General features: G+C 46.2%; 2 protein-coding genes across 2 annotated transcripts in view; both read right to left on the bottom strand.

The window, feature by feature from the left end:
* LOC126541923 (chitin synthase chs-2-like) overlaps positions 1-1,946 on the bottom strand; it is a 154,499-nt gene extending 152,553 nt beyond the window's left edge. Inside the window, exon 1 of the mRNA XM_055077016.2 lies at positions 1,747-1,946. Coding sequence (XP_054932991.1) covers positions 1,747-1,763 — 17 coding nt within the window. The 5' untranslated portion in view covers positions 1,764-1,946. The remainder of the gene's footprint in view (positions 1-1,746) is intronic.
* An 11,900-nt stretch (positions 1,947-13,846) lies between these two features.
* Positions 13,847-20,806, bottom strand: part of kkv (hyaluronan synthase-like protein kkv) — a 97,294-nt gene continuing 90,334 nt past the window's right edge. The window contains exons 14-15 of the mRNA XM_050188894.2: positions 17,127-17,876; positions 13,847-15,953 (exon numbers count right to left, since the gene is read on the bottom strand). Coding sequence (XP_050044851.1) covers positions 15,532-15,953; positions 17,127-17,876 — 1,172 coding nt within the window. The 3' untranslated portion in view covers positions 13,847-15,531. The remainder of the gene's footprint in view (positions 15,954-17,126; positions 17,877-20,806) is intronic.

Below are 20,806 nucleotides of genomic sequence, written 5' to 3'. Positions count from 1 at the left end.
CCAATGCTATTCACAGCGTGTTTACAGGAGGTATTCAGAGACCTGGATTGGGAAGAATTGGGGATAAGAGTAAATGGAGAATACCTTAGTAACTTGCGCTTCGCTGATGATATTGCCTTGCTTAGTAACTCAGGGGACCAACTGCAATGCATGCTCACTGATCTGGAGAGGCAGAGCAGAAGGGTGGGACTAAAAATGAATCTGCAGAAAACTAAAGTAATGTTTAACAGTCTCGGAAGGGAACTGCAGTTTACGATAGGTAGCGAAACACTGGAAGTGGTAAGGGAATACATCTACTTAGGACAGGTAGTGACTGCTGATCCAGATCATGAGAGTGAAATAATCAGAAGAATAAGAATGGGCTGGGGTGCGTTTGGCAGGCATTCGCAGATCATGAACAGCAGGTTGCCATTATCCCTCAAGAGAAAAGTGTATAACAGCTGTGTCTTACCAGTACTCACGTACGGGGCAGAAACCTGGAGGCTTACGAAAAGGGTTCTACTTAAATTGAGGACGACGCAACGAGCTATGGAAAGAAAAATGATAGGTGTAACGTTAAGGGATAAGAAAAGAGCAGATTGGGTGAGGGAACAAACGCGCGTTAATGACATCTTAGTTGAAATCAAGAAAAAGAAATGGGCATGGGCAGGACATGTAATGAGGAGGGAAGATAACCGATGGTCATTAAGGGTTACGGACTGGATTCCGAGGGAAGGGAAGCGTAGCAGGGGGCGACAGAAAGTTAGGTGGGCAGATGAGATTAGGAAGTTTGGAGGGTCAACATGGCCACAATTAGTACATGACCGGGGTAGTTGGAGAAGTATGGGAGAGGCCTTTGCCCTGCAGTGGGCGTAATCAGGCTGATGATGATGATGATATTTCCATGTAGTGGAAATATATAAAATTGAAATATTTAAACAAGAAAAATAATCTCATAGCCGTATAGCCCTTTGATGATGCCATCGAAAATATGTTCTCGAGCCTTGCATAGTTCCTGTGCTCACGTGTCTAAGTGCTGAGAGCGTGCGTCTTCCTCGTTCTTTAAAGTAAACGCGTGCATGTGCAGATTTTCAAAAATCTTTACTCTTTTTATTATCCTCGCTTTTCTTACCATTTTTTCTTCCTTTTCATGGTGCTACCTAATTATTTCGAACAGCATACAAATTGCTTTTCCTGTCTAACCTATTTAGCTCTCACTATAATCTTGGTCTGTGCCCTTCTTTAAAAGCAGGCACCAGCAAAATGCGGCAACCGATACCGCATTCTATTCAGCAACAGCTTTTATTGCGTCCCTGAATACTGACTCCACGCCTCCAAAATTTACGCAGAGAAAGATATTTCAAGTGGCGGAACGAAATCACCTGTTAAAAGTGCAATACCTTTATAAAATGCATCGAGACGTATACGACAAACTCACGCGCTTCTGAAAAGGGTGTCTGAGAAAGAGAGAGAGAGATAGAGAGAGAGAGAGAGCCCACCGACGTCTGTCGCTTGCTTCTAACAAGCTTCAAGTACGACAAGCAATTTTGCGCAACAAATCCCACCAGAGGCTTCTCAATACATGAGCGATACAAGTTTTAAACGTAGTTTTACATTTCCGTTAGACTTGCGTTGTTAGTTTTCAACGTAGGCATGTGGAGACACGGAGGCCGTACTGTTTAAATCCGGCCGCGATGAACAACAAAACCAAGGAACTTCGAAGGAAGGGGTCGCGAAACTGATGTGCACGGACAGCGCGCTACTCACCATTCTGGAGCCGTCATGCCTCGAAATTATGCGTCACTAATCACAAGAGCCTGCCCCGCGCTGGGTTCAAATGGATTTCACTGTATCACCTTGTCTTTGTAGCACAGCGTTCGAACACAGACGTGGCGCCGGCGCGTGTGTCCGCAGGAAATTGGCGAAGAGCATGTCCCCGATTCAACCGAAAACTACACCTCTACCGCTCGAAGGCCGTTTGAGTTGTGAAACTCGTACATCGAGGTAAGGGGTGAAGGTATTTCTTTGCTTTGTTATCTAGAATTGTTCTGCTTGTGTCGCTATCTCTTCCACAAGGAGGCGGCACTCGATAAATGAAAGAGATAGCGGAGGTTCCGCATTGAGCACCTGTTTAGAGCTGGGTTGAGAGTTTACCCTATCGTACTCAAATGCAAGCGTCTGGAGGTGCATTCCGCGCGGTCTCTCTCATTGGACGCGAACACACGGACACCCAGGCTCGCACAGACACAAAATAAAACGAGGAACAGTTGCCATTGCAGCTGCTCTTGGCCCATGGTCCCGCAGTTTGTCTAGCTTATCACTATATATGACTGTCCGTTATCTGTGTGCGACCGCGAGGATTAATTTTCCGATTGTCGACAGGTATTGCTCCGTCAATGTGGACCCCGCCCGCGCCTGCTGCACTTTTCTTTTGTAATTCACAAATAGCTGATAAACTAGGTAAAGTAACACATCTCAACCTCAGTGACAGGTCTCATCGAGTCCTGATCAGCAAAACCTCATTTTACAACTAGTGCATGGTTTCACAGTACATGGTTTGATCAGAACTCGAAATCTTCACATTTATTTCACATTGACCCATTACTTCAATTTATAATCTTGTCCACATTACGTACAACCAGAACTTTTGAAACACTCATTCACCATCTGCGGCTTGGTATCGCGTACACAAAACACTTCGTACATAAACTTTCAAGAGCTGATAGCCCGGAATGCAGTTGGGGCCACGCGGATGAGGATGCACAGCATCTTCTGGTGCTGTACATTTTTCCTCCCCAGCTTAAAGTAAGTACTTTCACGAAAAGAAGTAAAATAAGCTAGAAGCATTATTTTACCACCGACCTCAATTTAAGGGGCATTGCGGTTGTAAAATAGAGGTTTTCAGAAAATAACGGTGGCGTACGGTGGATTGGGAGTGTTGAAATACGCCCATGTATGACGTGAGCCAAATAGAGGAAAGAATAACTCAGCCGTGAGCAACAACGCTGTCAGCCCCAGCGACAATGTCAGCAGAATTATTTCTACTGTCAGATACGAAACATCCCGCGCAATGTGTGTCTGCGCTGTTTTTCTATTCGGAGAAGCCGCGCTTTGGCGCTGCAGAGGACGCCGAAAGTCGAAACTACGCGCGGAGGAGCACGGGACTTCGGAACGCGCACGCGCGCGTGGAAAGCGCCCAAGCAGCAGCCATTGCCAGCAACGGCGCTTTCTTCTACCGTTGTTGATGTATCTCCCAGTTTTGAACCGCCAAGACTCCACGGTGACTTTGAACGACCATTGCACGTTCTACGAGTGTGCATGTGTTCTAAGTGAGAAGACGCGCTGTTATGACTTATTGAAGGCCTCAGTACAACATGGCACGACATTTGGCCGTCCAGAACCATTTTGCACGATCACTGTGTTCGTTCGAGCTTTGTCGTATTCGAGGCGACTTGAGTGCTTATAGTGAAGCGAGAGTACGCAAAAATCATCATTTTAGATGATGAGGGTCTTTGCCGCGTCTTTAATTGGACGGTTGTGAGCGTTCGACAACGTTCTCCGAAGCGCGAGCCACTTCCAGAAAAGTTACGTGCAGTGCGAGGTGAGCTAAGCTTGCCTGAAAATGCGGCGACTTGTTAAGGTTTACTGCGGTGCGCGTGTGTGCGTGCTTGTACAGCGGTCACTTGAGCGCGAACCGGCGGCGCTTCCTTGCGCGCGGTATCGGCTAGCTGCCGCGTACTACGTGGCACAAATCCCGTAGCTCGTACGATTGTGTGCAGTATATGTCGCTTACGAAGCGCGCACTAAGCAGATTTGCCGGCACGCTCCGTGCTATCGTCTGTGTCTCTTCGCGCTCACGCCGCTGTTTGTGCAGGCAATGCGCGATTGCGGCGCGTAGCTTGGAGCGCCTGCGCCCGTCGACTTTGATCTGCGGGCGACAGATATCGGCGGTGCGTGTTATTCAAAGCGTGTTGTGAGCTTCCAAAAGCACTACGGTTCGACGCCGCACGAGCTGCCGATCAGAGTAATTGTGATGGTTGTCGTATGTCTTTAAAGGGGCACTAAAACGAAACAATAAATCAGTTTAGGCTAAGGAAGCATTGTTTGAGAACCGTGCAGGCAGTCATTTCGAAATAACAGTTTGATTATTAAATGAGAAAATAAAAATCGAAGTATCAGTATTTGAATTTCGCGCCGAAACCCCGACGCCGTTATGTCAGTGTGACATCAGGGATTCCAAAGTATGTTTCCGCAGTTGGACCGCGTTGGCTGAGTAAATGCTCCCGAAACTCGCCATGTTTAATGTTCGGTTCCTTTAGAACACAATGTAGTCAATCTGTAGCGCTATATAATTAAGTAGGCCCTAGAAGATGCCATCAGAATCCATGACGTCACAGCGACCAGCTGCGGAAACTTCAAGGAGGCGTCGCCACCCGTCTTTCATTCTTGCGATTTTTCTGCCTTACCAAGAGTCTTATCGTGGCAAGAGTGGTGTTTTTGGTGTTGTAGAAACGTAATTTACTTATGTAGAAGAAGTCGTTTTTTCTGTTTAGTGTCCCTTTAAGAAACTCTATAGTTAGCGTACTGTTCGGCGGCAACAGGTATTCTGCTTCGTTTCAGATTACTGAATACGCCGTCACTTGACCCTCGGCGGCCGGAGCAGGTGAGTACCAGTGGTGCCGGCACCTCGGCGGGCAGAAAAAGACGCGGTTGCCTTGACGAGATGTATCAGTTTACGCGATAGCGTTGCCGGCGATAGGTCGTACGGGCGTGTCGCTCGGTGGCTGTGTTCTTTGCTGAAGCCGCCGCTACGCCTCCCGTGCAACTACTATGCTATATGTATATAGTCGGTGCTTGTACAGTGTTGTTATTCAACAGCCGCCTCTGTGCACTGGATGCATCGACTTCTTTAATGTTTAATTACTTTGCTTCTAGGCCATTGGGTACAAATGTTCAGTTTTGATTTCTAGGTGCCAAACTCACACAAAAATGTTGCGCTTTTCAACTCAGGATCATATCACACTTCACAGCGTCATACTACATCGCACGATTATTAATAACAAAATTTCTGCTGCTGGTGAAAAAAAGAAAGGCTGGTCGATCAACGCATATCTGTAAGAAAAATGTGCTTGAAGTCCGCCATTGTCTATTATAAAGAGGGATAGAACCTTGGTATGCAATGTCAGTAACGCTCATTAATTATGCATCCTTTTGTCTGAAATAATTTGTATTAGAAGCCGTTCATTGTAGGGGATCAGTAAACATTTCATAGCTTAAATGCATGAGTTAGGCAAGGGTTTTACTTTGTAGAGAGCAAAGCCATTAAGATATAACGTTTTGGCAGGCTTAATTTAACAATAAGCTGAACAACATACAAAACTCAACCGCCCGCGCGCCGTATACGGCCAACATCCTCTAAAGAATTTAAGGCCTTCTGGCTGTACCCTCTCCCCTTGAGCTACGTCACGCAAAAGAGGCCTACATAGAAGTTCCGTGCAGCGTGCTACGAAGCTACGAGCGGCGCACCTGTGTTGAAAATGAGACACGGAAGACCGAGTGGGCGACGACGGCGATAACAATTCGATTAGTTCCGAGAACCCTGCCGCTCCTTGAATAGCTTCGGGGTTAGAAAGGTCCTGACATGCTGCGATATGCTTCCGTGCGCACATTTTTCTGGACGTGAACCGTGCATGTAGTCTCTGCGCTTGTGCTGCGATTGCGGTTGTGTGTCCGGCAAGCCTTCATTGCCGCGGAATGTGGATTACGTTCATGCTAGGGTATGGCTAATAAATGCTGCGTGCCCAATTGCTGGAGCAATTGCAAATCGGGGCCAAAAAATCATGCGTTCATGTTTCCGCAAGATCAGTGACAGAATTTGGGTGCCAATGCTAAGGCAAAGAAGAGATAAGCGGGAATTCTGCGGAATAAGGCAGCTGTTTCGTTGTAAATAGTTGCACGAATGTTTTGTATGTCCATTACTAAACTCATTTGAGCTGTAAATATGTGGACTGCGGTACTGTGTGTAATAATGCCTCGAAAGCGAAATTATTCGTTTAGAGCCTAATCTAGATTGGAATAAATACATGTGCTCCGAATGTGAAGAAGGGTACACCAGTGAATTTATCATGAGATATGTGTTATGTTGCAGTGCTAACATTTTGTTGAACTGTTGTGGTCGCATGAACGGCAAACTCTTTGACGACGACGATAAATCAAGGCAAAGAAGCTACTCTGAAGAAGAGGGCAGCACTGTGAATTTTCTATACAATCCATGCTCCCTGTGATCATTTACCCGAAATTTGTTCTCAATCCTAAGGTTGAACAATTTCATTTTTTATGGACGGGCTTTTTAATAATGCAGCACGTAAATAGTGTTGCATAAATAAAATAATCTTGGAACACCCTCTCTTCTCTGCGGGCCATCTGCTCAACTATGCCTAAAAAACAATAACTGCGCTCTAGTTAACGTTGCCCAAAGGGCGCGATCCCCTCATTCAACCCGTATGCCCGAGCAACGCCGTCGGCCTCTTCTCCGTGACGTCACTCACCTAGCGCTCTGGCCTCTTTAGGCATTCGTACCATCGCGGCGAAGGCGGCGGCTTCAACGTCCGTATTCTTGCTATCGCAATAATATGGTCCTGTGGCTGCTCATGTGCCGCAGACTATCGCAACCGCGGTTAGACGGCGCAGCACGTATACCGCAAGCCACACGCTCCTTGGGCCAACGCGCAGCGTGCCTTGTGCACCAGAGCACAGGAGAGCGCGGGGCAGGGCGACAGCCGTAGAGCGTAGCCTCGTACTCAGCAGCGCAGCCGGCTTGGCACGTGACCAGATATCCAACAGCTCGCGGGATTTTTAAAGTGCTGATTCGGAGGAGTTAAAAGCCGCGTCGCGCTCCGCAGTATTTCGGCTTAATCGGCGCAAAATGACCAGCAAGATGTTCATTCTTAAATATAAAAAAACAAGAAACTAGAAAAAGAAAGTTAGAATGATTCTTTATATTCGCTATTAAAAAATTTGCATCGTTAAAACGATATATTTAATCTATGAGTTTCTGTAAGACGATCACGGGGGTGAATTACAAATATTTTGTTAGTCTACTACGTCGTTAGATCCCGTTCCATTACAATGCTCAAGGCTTGACTGTATGGAGAACTAATTAAGTCAGGAGAAAAACCATTGTAAACAAAAAGGCTTCGAATGGGTGTACTCAAAACGAAATAGCACTAAGCAGTAGCTGCAGGTACGTAATTTCTGAATGCCAGATGAGACGAAAATATGGCCAGATAATTTTGCGCCCTATGTAATATGAATAGGACACGGTGGCTTGCAAGGAACACCCGCGCGGTGGCTTGGCGGCTACGAGGTACCGGAATCAAGTCCCGGCCGCGGCGGTCGAATTTCGATGGGGGCGAAATAAATAAATGAAAAGAAAAGGAAGACCCTTGTCCCGTGCATTGGGGGCACGTTAAAGATCCCCTGGTGGTCAAAATTAATCTGGAGTCCCCCACTACGGCGTGGGTCATAATGAAATCGTCGTTTTGGCACGTGAAACCCCAGAATTCAATCCATTTCAAACTTTGCAAGGAAATACGGATGCCAACGTGGTGCGCGAAATATGTAACGTTGAAACAGATATTGACCCCTGCTGCAAGCGAAGCAAGACAACCAATGATCACTATTCAGTGTAATGCTATTCAGCCCCTTATAGGTAAGACAGGGTGTAGTTGGACGACGGCATGGGCCAGCTACCACATAGTTCATGCCCAACTACAACCCTTACAACTGGATGCCAGCGATGGGTAATTCCTCCCTTCAACTACGTCTAAACCGTTCAACTGGTCGCCAGCGGTGGGATTGTCCTCCAACTCTTACAACGGTAAATGAGCCAAAACCGTGTGCCGCAAATAAGTGAAATGTGTTTCTTACGTCATAGTCTTCCTGCGAAAACGTTGCGTGATAAGTCCTGGTGCTTGTGTGAAAAGGTTATTTGATATGCAATCTTGCACCCTGTATGTTGTAATCGCCGAGGCCCCCACTGTTCCAGGAATCGTATGCAAGCAGTTGCGGTTGAGTCGCTCGATTTGTATAGGAGTGGCAGATAAGTTCAGCGCAAATATATCGTTGTAGGTGGCAGGTTGTACGATGGCCAACAGGCATGTTTGAAGATGATAAGGACAGAGCAGAACTCAACAGTGCTATGGCGCTATCTTCGTGGTGATGCGAATAATACTAGCTTCCTTATCACTTTCTTGAAAATTCCGATCCCCAACATTGTGCCAAAGTGGGTCAGTTCAGTGAAAAGAACAAAGAAATTAATAGAAAAAGCAGGATGCACTAGAAAATGTCCTCCCATGTTAATTTTATTATGAACGTACCTGTGCCACACCATGTCAACTGTCCCAACGGGTGCTCTCGATCATCTTTGGCTTTATAAAAGAAATATAGAAAATGTCTATTGTGGCAGTAAAAACCTTTCCCTAAAATACTTGACGGGAAAAAGATTTTTTTTTTTGCACATCTGTGGGGCATTTGAATTTTCTCAAACAGTGCCAAACCAGGTGGGAGAAGAACGATTGCCAAAAATTGAATATTTTTTTATTATCACAAGTCTTACTATATCATAGTTGAGAGAGGTGTTTTTTTTAAATAGTTTAGACACTATTTTATTGCTCTTCTTTATGTAATTTGTCCCTTAAATGACAAAAACATGCTGTTCTTTAGAAGATCTATGCAAACAATGGTAAGATAGGAAAGACCAAAGGTACTTTCATACAAATTTCATATAGCTGGATTCGTGTTCACCGAAATAAGGGCCAAACAACATGGTTGTGCCACACGATAGTCTTATTTCGTTTAGAGTTCCCGTTTCCAGCACAATTTTGTATACCGTGGACATTCCAGAGAACGCATCCGAAATTTTGTAAAGATTGGCAAGATGCATAAGAAAGCGACTACTACTTCATTGTTTTTGTCATAGACGCATACATTCTAAAATGACTCGGCCCAATAATTAAACACGCAATAATGAGAATTAGACCAATTAAACTTCATATCCGGCAGAACCAAATGATTGGCCCTGAACGCAAGTGTTGAAGCCCGTGATCTGGTCTGCTCATAACCCCTTTCAGACATACAAAAGTTGGACCGCTTAACTTTTGCAGCTTAAGGAGTTCCGGCCTATAACACCCACAAAACCGGAATTATAATGACGAACATCGCGACTGTCATGCCCTTCGTTGACGACCGTGAATGACCCGAGTACGCTTCACCGTCGGGCGAGCATAGATCGAGCGTCCTTATTAAGCCATGTCCTTGGTCAATTATGAGGTTAGTCTAATTCACATTGTTGCTTTCTTAATTATGATCTTGAGTTATTTAAGAACGTATGCCTCTGTGATAAATACATTGCCGAGGAAATTGCTTTCTAATCTCACCTTGCCTATCTAAGCAATTTCGAACGCGTCTTCTGAAACATCCTGTATGCCAAAAATTTTGCTGGAAACGGGAACTCTAAGCCAAACAACATTAATGTGCAAAATGAATGTGTCTTTTGGCCCTGATTTTGGAAACGGCGAGTCCAGCTTCACTATTCCAGTGCCATGTGCTTCAATCCGATTCGATTTTCTAACCATAAATGTGTGCAGTGCAGCCCAATTGCAATAAAAATTTGCGATGTGGGTCTGAGCATCAGAGTTATTTTTCTTCGGTAAAACAAAAATATCATTTTTAAAAATTTCTGTTGAGATATTTGATGTCCTTTTTCTATGATGGCGGCTATGTGTTCGATTTTTACAAGAAGCGCTACTGTGTTCTATTGAGGCGTAAACATTGGCCAACAGGTTGTCTTTCAAGTTTAGCATGGTCTTGCGGAGCTATTGCGCACCGTTGAGACACACATCAAAATTTCGCAGATAGTATGCCGTGTGGAAATTTGTGTGAAAGTATTCTGGGGCTTCCGTATACAACTATTTTCTGGCACATAGCTTCTAAAAAGCGCTGTATGTTTGTCATTTTGAGGAGTAAATAACAGAAAGATGTAATAAAACAATGTCTAAATTGTGTTTTATAAAGAAACCCATACCTGCCAACTCTGGTAATGTAAGTGTTGTGACAAAAAAAAAAAAAAAAAAAAAAAAAAAAAACTTGACTTCTGACAATTGTTGTTTTCCCTCTTGGTTCGGCGCGGTATGAAAACATTCATATGGCCCACAGTTGTGCCATACTTTTTTTCACCTCAAATATTTTTGGGAAAGTTTTTTTTGTGTCGTACTAATCATCTTAAAATTACTTGAATGAAACTAAATAAATGGTCGAGTCCGCCTGTTAGGGCAGTTGGTATGGAAAGAATTAGCTTTGAATGCTATAACTTCGAACGTTATACCGTTGTTTGTTTTTTAGAGCACAGCTCTTAGGCGTCCGTTCCTGCGGCGAGCGTCGGCGTCGGTGTCCTACGTCGTAATCGAGCGAACGAGCACAGTGAAAGGTGACGCCGTGGTTGCTCAGTGGCTATGGTGTTGGGCTGCTGAGCACGAGGTCGCGGGATCGAATCCCGGCCACGGCGGCCGCATTTCGATGGGGGCGAAATGCGAAAACACCTGTGTGCTTAGATTTAGGTGCACGTTAAAGAACCCCAGGTGGTCGAAATTTCCGGAGTCCTCCACTACGGCGTGCCTCATAATCAGAAAGTGGTTTTGGCACGTAAAACCCCATAATTGAATTAGTGAAAGGTGAGAGCGAACGCTGAACGAAGCGGGGGATGAAGAAAGCGAAGAGAGCGTGAGGAGAAAAGTGTGGTGAAGGCGTGAGAAGAAAAACTTAGAGCCGCGCTCAAGGGCTTTTCTGCGACTATAGCTATGAGATGGCGCCAGAGTAGCGCGCGTCCTCTGCATGGGGACAAAGCACTGCATGAGCGGAGGTTGTCTGCGGCCGCTGCTGTGAATCGCGCCCACGCGCTTCCTCTCGTGACCTCACGATTAGCGAGGCAGTCGCGCCACACTTCGCTCCGTCTGCAACGTGCCGCACGAGACAGATTGTCCACGCCAGCTAATATAGAACTAAATGAAAACACGTATACATCTGCGCTCAAATTTCGCACTAGGGAGCATTGTAATCGCCGGTGAACTTTTTTAGATCATACAGATTTTTGAAAAATCGCCTGTGGCATATAATATAATTCAAGTCATTAAGCTGTATTACTCAAGGAGCTGGTTATTACTTTCACGAGAAATCTAAATGCATACTAAACTAATTAGGAAAAGCTCGCTAATTAACTTTAAAATTAATTTCTGTACAGCGCATATTGCGATCAACGAACTGTAGCCGGTGAGTTCGCTAGGCGTTCCCACTTGGAACGAATTTTCATGATGACATGACACCAGTTTCGAAATATTAATTATAGAAGTAACCCGCCGCGGTGGCTTAGTGGCTATGGTGTTGCGTGCTAAGCACGACGTGGTGGGATCAAATCCCGGACTCGGCGGCCGCGTTTCGATGGGGACGAAATGCAAAAACGCCCGTTTCCCGTTAATTGGGGGCACATTAAAGATCCCGTGGTGGTCAAAATTAATCCGGAGTGCCCCAACACGGCGTGCCTCATTATCAAATCGTGGTTCTGGCACGTAAGATCTCAGAATTCAATTAATTACAGAAGTTGGAGTCAAAATACATTGGCGTAGTTACATTCGTGCTTCAATGCCTAAAACGAGGTTTTCTTTGAAAAGTAAGTGGAACAACAATAAACCTTTACCGCAAGTTTGACGGCTCATATCTCTAAACCAGTGTCATCCTCAGTATTCACTCTAAGTGGATATGCCTTGCAAGCTCACCAGCTACAATTAGTAAATTGGAATATATGACATAAAGTAATTAATTCAAAGTTAATTTGTGAATTTGTTGGCAAATTAGTCGTAAATGCATTTTAATTTCTCGGGCGAGTAATGTCTGCCGCTTCGAGCAATCCTGCTCAAGGAGAGAGAGAGAGAAAACATCTTTAATGAGCGCGAGGATGGCTTGATTTGTAGGAGTGTTCCCCTTTCGCGAGGACCCATGCGCCGTTTTGGCTGCGACCGCCCTCTCAACCAACACGGTGTGGTACGAAAGGCGAGAACTGGACAGCAGCGTCTCCCGCTGCTTTGGGGGGTAGGCGGTAGGGGTAGAGGAGTACTATTACACAATGTGCCACAGGCGATTTTTAAATATTATTTATGATACCCCCTCCCCCCCCCCCCCCCTTGTATCTGGGACACAGTGCTATTGCCCGCATGCAAGTTCTGGCGGTTAGTATAACTTCGCTCCAATTATGCGGTAATTTCGTACGACTGCGATTGTAATATGCAGGCTCTAGTTTTAACTGAAATTGTGCCAGGGCAAGCGAAATTCACTCGAAGGTTAATAACTGTGAATAAAAAAAAGCAACGCATTCATTCTTTGGATGATTGGAGACGTTAATGTGATTAGCAGTATTTCTCATGACGGGTGCGTATTTGGTTATGGTATGTTATGATGATTACTGTTACATCTATGTTTTGATGTTACAAAAATGTTTACATGTTATGATGATTACTGTGGTCTACGACAGTTTCGGCGGCGCGGCGTTGGCGACTGGTCGCCCGTGCTCGCTCCATGGTGCGGAACGGGGGCCTCCACCGGCTCCGCCGCATAACGGTGGACAGCGGCTTCGGCTCGGCGGCGCTTGCGTTCTTCGAACTCCTGGGCGGTAAGCAGATTTTTTGGGCGAGGCACGGAGACGGGAAGAAGGCTCACCGAAAGAGGCACGGGGATTGGCGTCGTGTATGAGGCGTGCGCTGCAGTCGGGCGCCCTCACTGGCGCTTCCTTCTAGAAACACTGCTCCATCTAGCGGCGACGCTTCTGTGGAAAGCCATTGTAGCTATTCATTGAGTGGTCGTGCTCGAAGCGGACCGGGCATGATCGTTTTAATACATTTAAATGCCAACTGCAACGAAATGTTGGATCGCGTAAAAAGCGCAGTTTAATATAGTGTAGGTATGGAACAGGCCTTCGTGCAAGAATTGACGTTTGAAATGCGAGCGGAAGAGTCACGAAAAGATCGCAAAGACAGCTGATTTTTTATGAAAAAAAAAAAAAACCCTAAAGAACACTAGCATTATCGTTCACCGGAACTGACGCATGAACTAGTACGCGCGGCTCCTTGGAATGAACTCCGAGATGAGGTGGCGCCCGTGGCTGCCCTCGGCGCGCTGTAAAAATCTCGGAGGTGGCGTGCTGAGACTTATACGTCATAGCGACAGCCACCAGGTGCGCGCTGCGTCTGCTTGATTGCCGTTTGAAGGTTGCTAACAAGAAAATTTCGTTGCTGCACCAAGTTGACACCCGTTGTGTGAACTTGGCACATTCATTTCTGCGGGATTGGTTAACAGTTGGCACACGCGAATGTCACATACTCAGTGCCGAAGATGTCGGTTCGGGCAAATACCCACTGGCACGTGTCTGCTCGGCAAGGTAGCAGCCAGCGCATACCTCGTGGCCAAAGTTGGTAGACAACTTGGGACACACGGTATGTGAGAGAAGTGAGACGCGGACAAACGTATCGCAAACTGAGTGAAGTTTCCCAAGAACGCTAGTCGAAATAAAATTTAAATTATGCAGTCGTGTAATTGCTTCGATTCACGCCAGACGGAGTAGACATTGGAGATCACTTCAGCGGAATAGACTGCTTCTGCATCTGATACCGCTGACGTTTATAGCACGCCAGCAGAAGTAGGGCAAGAACCCATTTAGGACCTCGCAAGATATATTTGTATGCCCTCCACTTCCATTTATTTCCCGCTGTACAGACCGAGTCAGCCCGACCTGGACGAATCACGCTTGCGATATAATCTGAAGTCAGGGCAGTGATCAGTTTATTCACCCAGTGTTTCTGGGCCTTTCGGGGCAGGCAAAAAAGATATGAACATAGTTTCGGTGCAATATTTAACAGTGGCTGCGTGTGGACGCGAGCGTCGTTCAAGGCATGACCACGGATCAACATGCCTCGAAAGGCAACACATAACCGTAATAATTTCTTGTTTTTCTATGACGAAACATTGATTACACATTAAATTTAACCAAAAGAAGGCTCCTATGTGTTTTCTTTTTTCAAGAGACTTCAGCACTAGTGTTTATGTGCTGTGTTAATAGTCGGAGCCATTCGCAGCTAACAAGAAAGACATGGCAAACAGCTGCTGGCATTCGGAAGTGTTACCTTTAAGCCTCGACTTATACAATCTACAACTTGGAACGTTAAAAGTCTTTTCGAGCCTTATAAGCTGCATTTTCTGCGCTTCGCGCTTCGAAAAGCCTCTTGATATTTTGTGACCTTGCCCAGAGGCATTCTCACAAGCGCAAGTTGGTCCCCCACCGGTGCAGCACATTCGGCGCTCCAGCGCCGTACCGAAGGCTAACTTTGCACTGAAAGCTAGCTGAGCATGTGAATTCGGCTGTGACATCGACTTCGATGCCTGAAACGCGTTATTTTCCTCAGTCTGCTGGACAGGGCACGAAGGAACGCATGGTCACGTGAACGCCTTCTTTCTTTCATAACCGGTGACTGAGCTACGTTTGAAAGATGAGTGCATTCGTAATTTAGTGAGAAAATTTGCTTGAAACGAAAGGCGGAAAGTTGAGAGTTATCGTTTAAATAATGCGAACAGCCGCAACGTATGGGTCTTGTCGCCTTTTCGAGATACATTGTAAGATTAATCTTTCGTTCTGTGCCGTCCATAACGTGTCGTGAGCATTTCACCTTTCTTGTTTCAGCGGAAGCTCGCAAGAACTGAACTCCGGGTTGTTTTTGTCACAATTGGGACACTTCAAGCTCGGCAGCACGAATGCGTTTCTCGGTCTTGGAAAAAAAAAGTACACCGAGATGTTTTTGTTTGCTTGCTTTGAGCAATCTAGAAATGTTTCTTAATGTTCTCGTGGCTTGTCTCAGAGCGCTTTGGGTACTGATGACTGCTGCAGCCACGAGAAGACCGACGACCATCATTCACTCTCCTTGGGATATCAAAATACATTCATTGCACACGAACATTCCTCAGGAGTCGTACGCGAGAATCTCTCGGCCAGCCTCTGAACCTGCTGTGCCCTGATTTAAAGGCGTGCTGCTTACAAGCTCGGCATGCATTCTAAGCGGGTAATTTTAATCACTGCTGACCATCTCGCCTACTCGCGCACCACCGATGGTGCACACAATGGAGAGTGCACCATCGTGAAGCCTTCTTCAAGCGACGCGTGCACTCAAGCAGAACGAAAGGTCAGCCACCGGTTATCTGCCGAGACGTTAAAGCATCGCGACCGCGAGTTGTTGGCAGGTGACACTTGTCGCAATACGCGGTTGAACACAACGTGACTGGCGCGCTGCAGTCACTGCGTACGGTTCGCCGAGTCCTCTCCTCGAAAGTCCGTCGAGTTCTGACGACGGAAGCACGTGACTCGGCTGGAGCACTTTCGACGCTGAGCATTGACTCCCACCGCCGGGTGCCATATAATTAGTACACGAAAACAGTCCCTTCTATAGACGTAGTCCAAGATCACATGTGGCTGTGGCGCGGCTTGCGCACCCCGCTCTCCGAGTCCTCGGCGTAGCTCGCCACGCTGCTCCTGCGGTCGTTGTAGACCTGCAGCCGTAGACTCTGGCGCGCCGCTGCCGCCGCGTCTTCGTCGGGCGTGGTCGTTTCGTACGCGTCGTTTGTGTAGCCCTCACCGTTGGCGCCCGCGAACACGCGGTCGGCGGGAACGTTGTTGTTTCGGTGGCGCGTACGCCCGCCCGGAGCGCCGCCGCCGGTGCCAGCGGCGGCGGCGGCAGCGGCCGAGTATTGGTTCTTGGCGCCCAGCGTCTGCATCTTGCTGTGGTTGGCGAGCACCGTGTTTCGCCGCACCTCCAGTGCGCGCAGGGTGTCCCGGTTCCGGCTGAAGCGCCGCAGGCCACTCAGCACCGGCGTCCCCGCGTGAGCTGAAAGTGGGAGCGCGAAATTCAGATTAGTGGAAAATTCCCGGGATGGTTCTGCAGAACTTATCGTTTGAAGGTGCCACCAGTGTCGGGGAAAGAAGAAAGCCGAACAAGTGAAACAGAGAAAAAGCCTAACCGGACGGAATCCCGGTTGGTCTCACGCGAGGGTAAAGGGGTAGCTAGAAACAAGACATGAAGGGATACACGAAAGGCTGCGAGCAGTATGGCGAATCCACCGCAGAAGAAGAATAACATCTCTTTGACGGACTTGGGTTTGGCTTTGACATCCCGAAGTATTACTCCGGGACCCTGGCAAACGACATAGTGGTTGACTCTGAGTTAATTTTGACCAGCTGGTGTTGTTTACCGTGCAAGCAAAATCAAGAGCCACACGTTATTCTATTCCGCCCTTATCGAAAAGCGGGGGCTGCGGTGAGAAAGTGAACCGTTGGTCTCGCGCTCAAAGGCGGTGAGCTGTAAGCACTAAGCTCCGACGGCAGCTGTGTACTGCAGGGTTCGGTAAGTCTTTGCAATGGGAGTGTATGGCGGTGTGACGCATCGGCACCTTTTGCGTTCTGTGTTGTGGAAATTGTTCTCGTTAAATTGTGCAATTCTAGTTAAGTTGTGTAATTAGACCTTCCGCCACAAACCACACGGAGGACCCTTTCACGAAAAGTTAAAGTGCAACCGACATTTGTGCTGTCCATGATGCGGACGCCAGTTAGGTATATAGTAATGTGCGTTGTGACAGCCGCACTTTTTGTTCTCACTTTAACATTTCTCCAATTTCTTTGCTTTCTTTACGTCTTTATGTCATCACTTTTCCTTATGTAATTTCTTAGCTCCATAATATATCTGAGGTGTTTTCTACTTCAATCTCTCCACAGCAACTCATTTATAACAGAATAACGGTGAAAGTGGTTACACGTGCCAGAACGCAGGAAATACGGTTAAACATGCCACATATATTGATTCGTTTGTTACCGTTGTGTCAGTTTATCAAATTTAATCTAGTTATTTATAAGTGGGTTTCACTGATTCACTTGGTGCTGATAAAACAGACGCCTGCGAAACTAAATTGCATTGGAATATCAAAAGCAAGCGACTCTTGTAAGGGATGCACGTAGCGTATTAAGAAATGAAAGTGGTAATTTTTAAACCAACAGGTTCGCTCACCTTCTGCATCGACGGCGTTGATGCTCATAAACCTCTTCCGAAACGCCACATCCAATGTTCCAGTCCTGGCTCGCTGGTGACGGCGCTTCTCGAGGTTCTGTATCGTCTTGCGGCGCTCTAGCCGCTCCGGACCTAAGTACTCGTCACTGTTCTCGTCGTCTTCGTCGATGCCCTTGAGCCTCTGTAGCTGCCTGGCAATTTGTATGGCGTTCCGGTCGATGAAAGCGTCGTCGCTGACGTCCTCCACCTTCTGGTGGCAGCAGGAGAGCTCGATGGACGCCAGGATGTGCGACAGGGTCTCGAAACGATGGAACAACATTCCCGTGAACTGTATCACCATGATGACGGCGAAGAAGATCACGAAGATGAGACCGATGGGCTCGAGCTGCAGGTGTTCCTTTTCGATCACCACCTGAGACGTGTCCGGAATGAAGGTGATGTTGGTTTTGACGCCCAGCGGCCAGTTCACGTGCAGTTGTTTTTTGTTCAGTTGCAACAGGAACACGATGAGAATGAACAGTGCGTTGAGCATGAAAAAGGCGAAGACCACTCGATTCCGTAGTTCCTTCAAGTCGGACGCGATCCGGGCCTGCTCCTCCTTGTTCTCGTCGATGGGGTACAAATACTTTTCGATCAGGTCCTTCCAGAACTGGATCTCGGGTCCCGGCAAGTACTCCACTTCACCTCTCTTGAGCTCTTTGTCCTCAATCCAATAGGGGTTGATCAAGTCATCTCTCTCCTGGCGAGGCTCTATATATAGAGCGAAAGAAAAACGCATCCAGACAATCTCATCAAGCCCTGCTGCGTTAACGTTATGGGGATTAACAATCTCCTATTCAAACTACTTCTTTTTTTTATTGAAATAAATATTAGGAGAGGTTGGCGCCTTTAAGGTGGCACCGGCTACTCCTTGTCACTTGGCAAACGAAACAAATTTGCGTAAAAAGGGAGAATAGCGACACGAAATATGGCACTCAGTAGAACACTGGATGAATAAAAAATACACAGTCCAGCAGTGCATGAGTCGGAAAGTTCTGTGCATTAGTTCAGTCCACGTACGCTTATATAAAGTCAGATGTTTTGAAGAGCCAAAACACACAACTCATGTAATGCACTGTAAGTACAGAACAGAATTATACATATTGCGTAAAAGTTGCGATCACCACATAAACCAATTATGAACCACGAACAACGTTTGTGTTACTCATTTAGCGTATTCAAATCATCTGATACCTAATATTTTCAGAGCAAGAAACGCTCTTTTTTGAAGGCCCGCAGTTGGCCATGGGCCAAGTATCTTTTTAGAGTGAATGGTCTTCTGTCTAATATAAACAAATTAGCTTGCAGTACCGTTCTTTGTGTATCGTAGTTCGTGCACTCGAGAAGAAGATGATGCACATCTTCGTCTGGATTGCCACAAGAACACTGCGGACTAGAGACACGTTTTATCCTGTACAAGAAGTGTTTCGTAAATGCAGTACCAAGACGCAGGCGGTGTACCAATGTTTCAAATTTTCTGTTGTCTCTTAGATTTTCCGGCATTGATAAGTTTATACATGGGTCTATAAAGTATAACTCCGAGTTTTTAGTTTGCTGATCAAACCAGGTAGTTTTGCTGAGGCGACAAGAAAGCTGTCTCAGGAGCAGACGGACTTCACTACGCAATAGAGGAAGATTGGTTGTCTCCACGTTATTGTGCGCCCGATTCGCAGCTGCTTCCGCTGCAGTATTATCAGGAATATTGCAGTGCCCAGGTATCCACTGAAATGCAATTATGTGGTTCATTGCGCTTGCTTTTGTAAGTTCTTAGAGTGTCTCATACAACAGCAAAGTGTTCAAAAAAATTTTCTTATTGCTCTGTAGTAATGTGAGAGCGGCTTGCGAATCGCTAAAGATAACCCATTTTTGCGAATGTTTTTCTGATGTTATGAAACGCAAAGCACACAGGATTGCAAACAGTTCTGCCACGGTGGAAGATGTCTCTCGGGATAATTTGAATGTTTGCTCTAGCGCTAAATGTGGAATGACGAATGCTGAAGTCGAGGAATTGGTATGAGGAGAACCATCTGTATAAACACGGATGTACTGGTGATATAATGAGTAAATGTGGAAGAGTGCCAGTTTCTGTGCGGCTACTATGAAAATGTCTCTCTTAGATATAATCCCGTCAACCGATAACTCTGTTTTAGGGTATGTTAACATCCAGGGAGGGTAACTAACATCCACTTTGCATAATTCAAATCTTGGTAATAATGCTTTATGTTCTCGAACAACATCGTGAATTTTGGTTTGGTTTCTTTCGGTGAGCGCGAGGTTTAATGGATGCTTCTCGTGTTGGGTTAAGATGCGATAAATATGTCGGCATGTTTCAACCGTTGGTATGACTGGAAATGGGGGGTAACGAGCTTCAGCAATTACTAAAGAAGTCGAGGTAGCCTGCGGAACCCCAAGACACACTCGTAGCCCCCTTGCTAGTAAACGTTGAATACATTCCACTGAAGTTTGCGATAAACCATGGAGAATAGGCGCCGAGTAAGCAATTCTTTGTTTTATGAGTGCGTTATGAACCTGTAGTAGTGAAGAGACTGATCCCTCCCATGTTGTGCCAGCGAGTCGCCGAGGTACGTTTATTACTGTATTGGTCTGCTTTTCAATTGCACGGATGTGTGAAGCCCATGTTAGCTGGCGGTCAAGAATAACTCCAAGAAATTTATGCTCTTTCACAAACATCAAAGTTTGCCCATTAAGCGTAAGTTGGAAATTATTCAGCTGTCGTCTAGTGAAAGGAAGTACGGCTGTCTTTGCGTATGGAGGACTCATGCCTCTTTCTTTTAAAAATGTGTCGATACTATCAAGACCCTCTTGCAGCGTTCTTTGAATGTCTTGTATATGAGATCCAGAGGCCCATATGCAGATGTCATCTGCGTACAGCGAATACTGTAGACCAGACCGGAGTTTTAGTGGCACAGCTGCCATGACACAGTTGAATAAAATCGGACTGAGAACACTGCCCTGCGGAACGCCCTGCGTGATGCTGTGATAATTACTTTCTCCTTCGATTGTTTCCATAAATATTTTTCTGTCTTTCAAGAAATTTGATACCCATCGCAGTGCTCGACCGTGTAAGCCAAGCTCTAACATGCCAGCAAGGGTGTGTATGTGACTTACAGTGTCGAATGCTATTTGAATGTCTAAAAATACTGCTACTGTCACATTTCCGCAACTACGTTCATGTTCGACGCATGTGGCAATATCTAATACTGCATCCATTGTACAACAATTTTGTCGAAAACCGGTCATGTGGTCGGAAAACACATTTGTGTGTTCACACCACCATTGCAGTCGGCTGTCTATCATCTTCTCCATTAGTTTGGAAAAACAGCTTCTGAGACTGACGGGTCGGTAGGAGTCAAGACAAAGGGGAGTCTTTCCTGGTGTTAGTACTGGAATTACCCGGGCTAATTTCCATGAATCTGGAAGAGTCTCTCTTATCCAGATATCATTAAATATCTCCAAGAGAGCCATTCTTCCTACTGGACCTAGGTTCCTTAACATCATATACGTGACACCATCTGGGCCTGCGGTTGTCTTTGTACGGCATGACGAAAGATCACTTTTCAATTCATTTAGACTAAACTCACAGTCAAGTTGAGGATGTTGTGACATAAAGCATGCATGAA

Source organism: Dermacentor andersoni, chromosome 2 (genome assembly GCF_023375885.2).
Source record: "Dermacentor andersoni chromosome 2, qqDerAnde1_hic_scaffold, whole genome shotgun sequence".
NCBI lineage: Eukaryota > Metazoa > Arthropoda > Arachnida > Ixodida > Ixodidae > Dermacentor > Dermacentor andersoni.
Note: the sequence above shows the minus strand (reverse complement) of the source record. Positions and strands in the feature narration are given on the sequence as shown.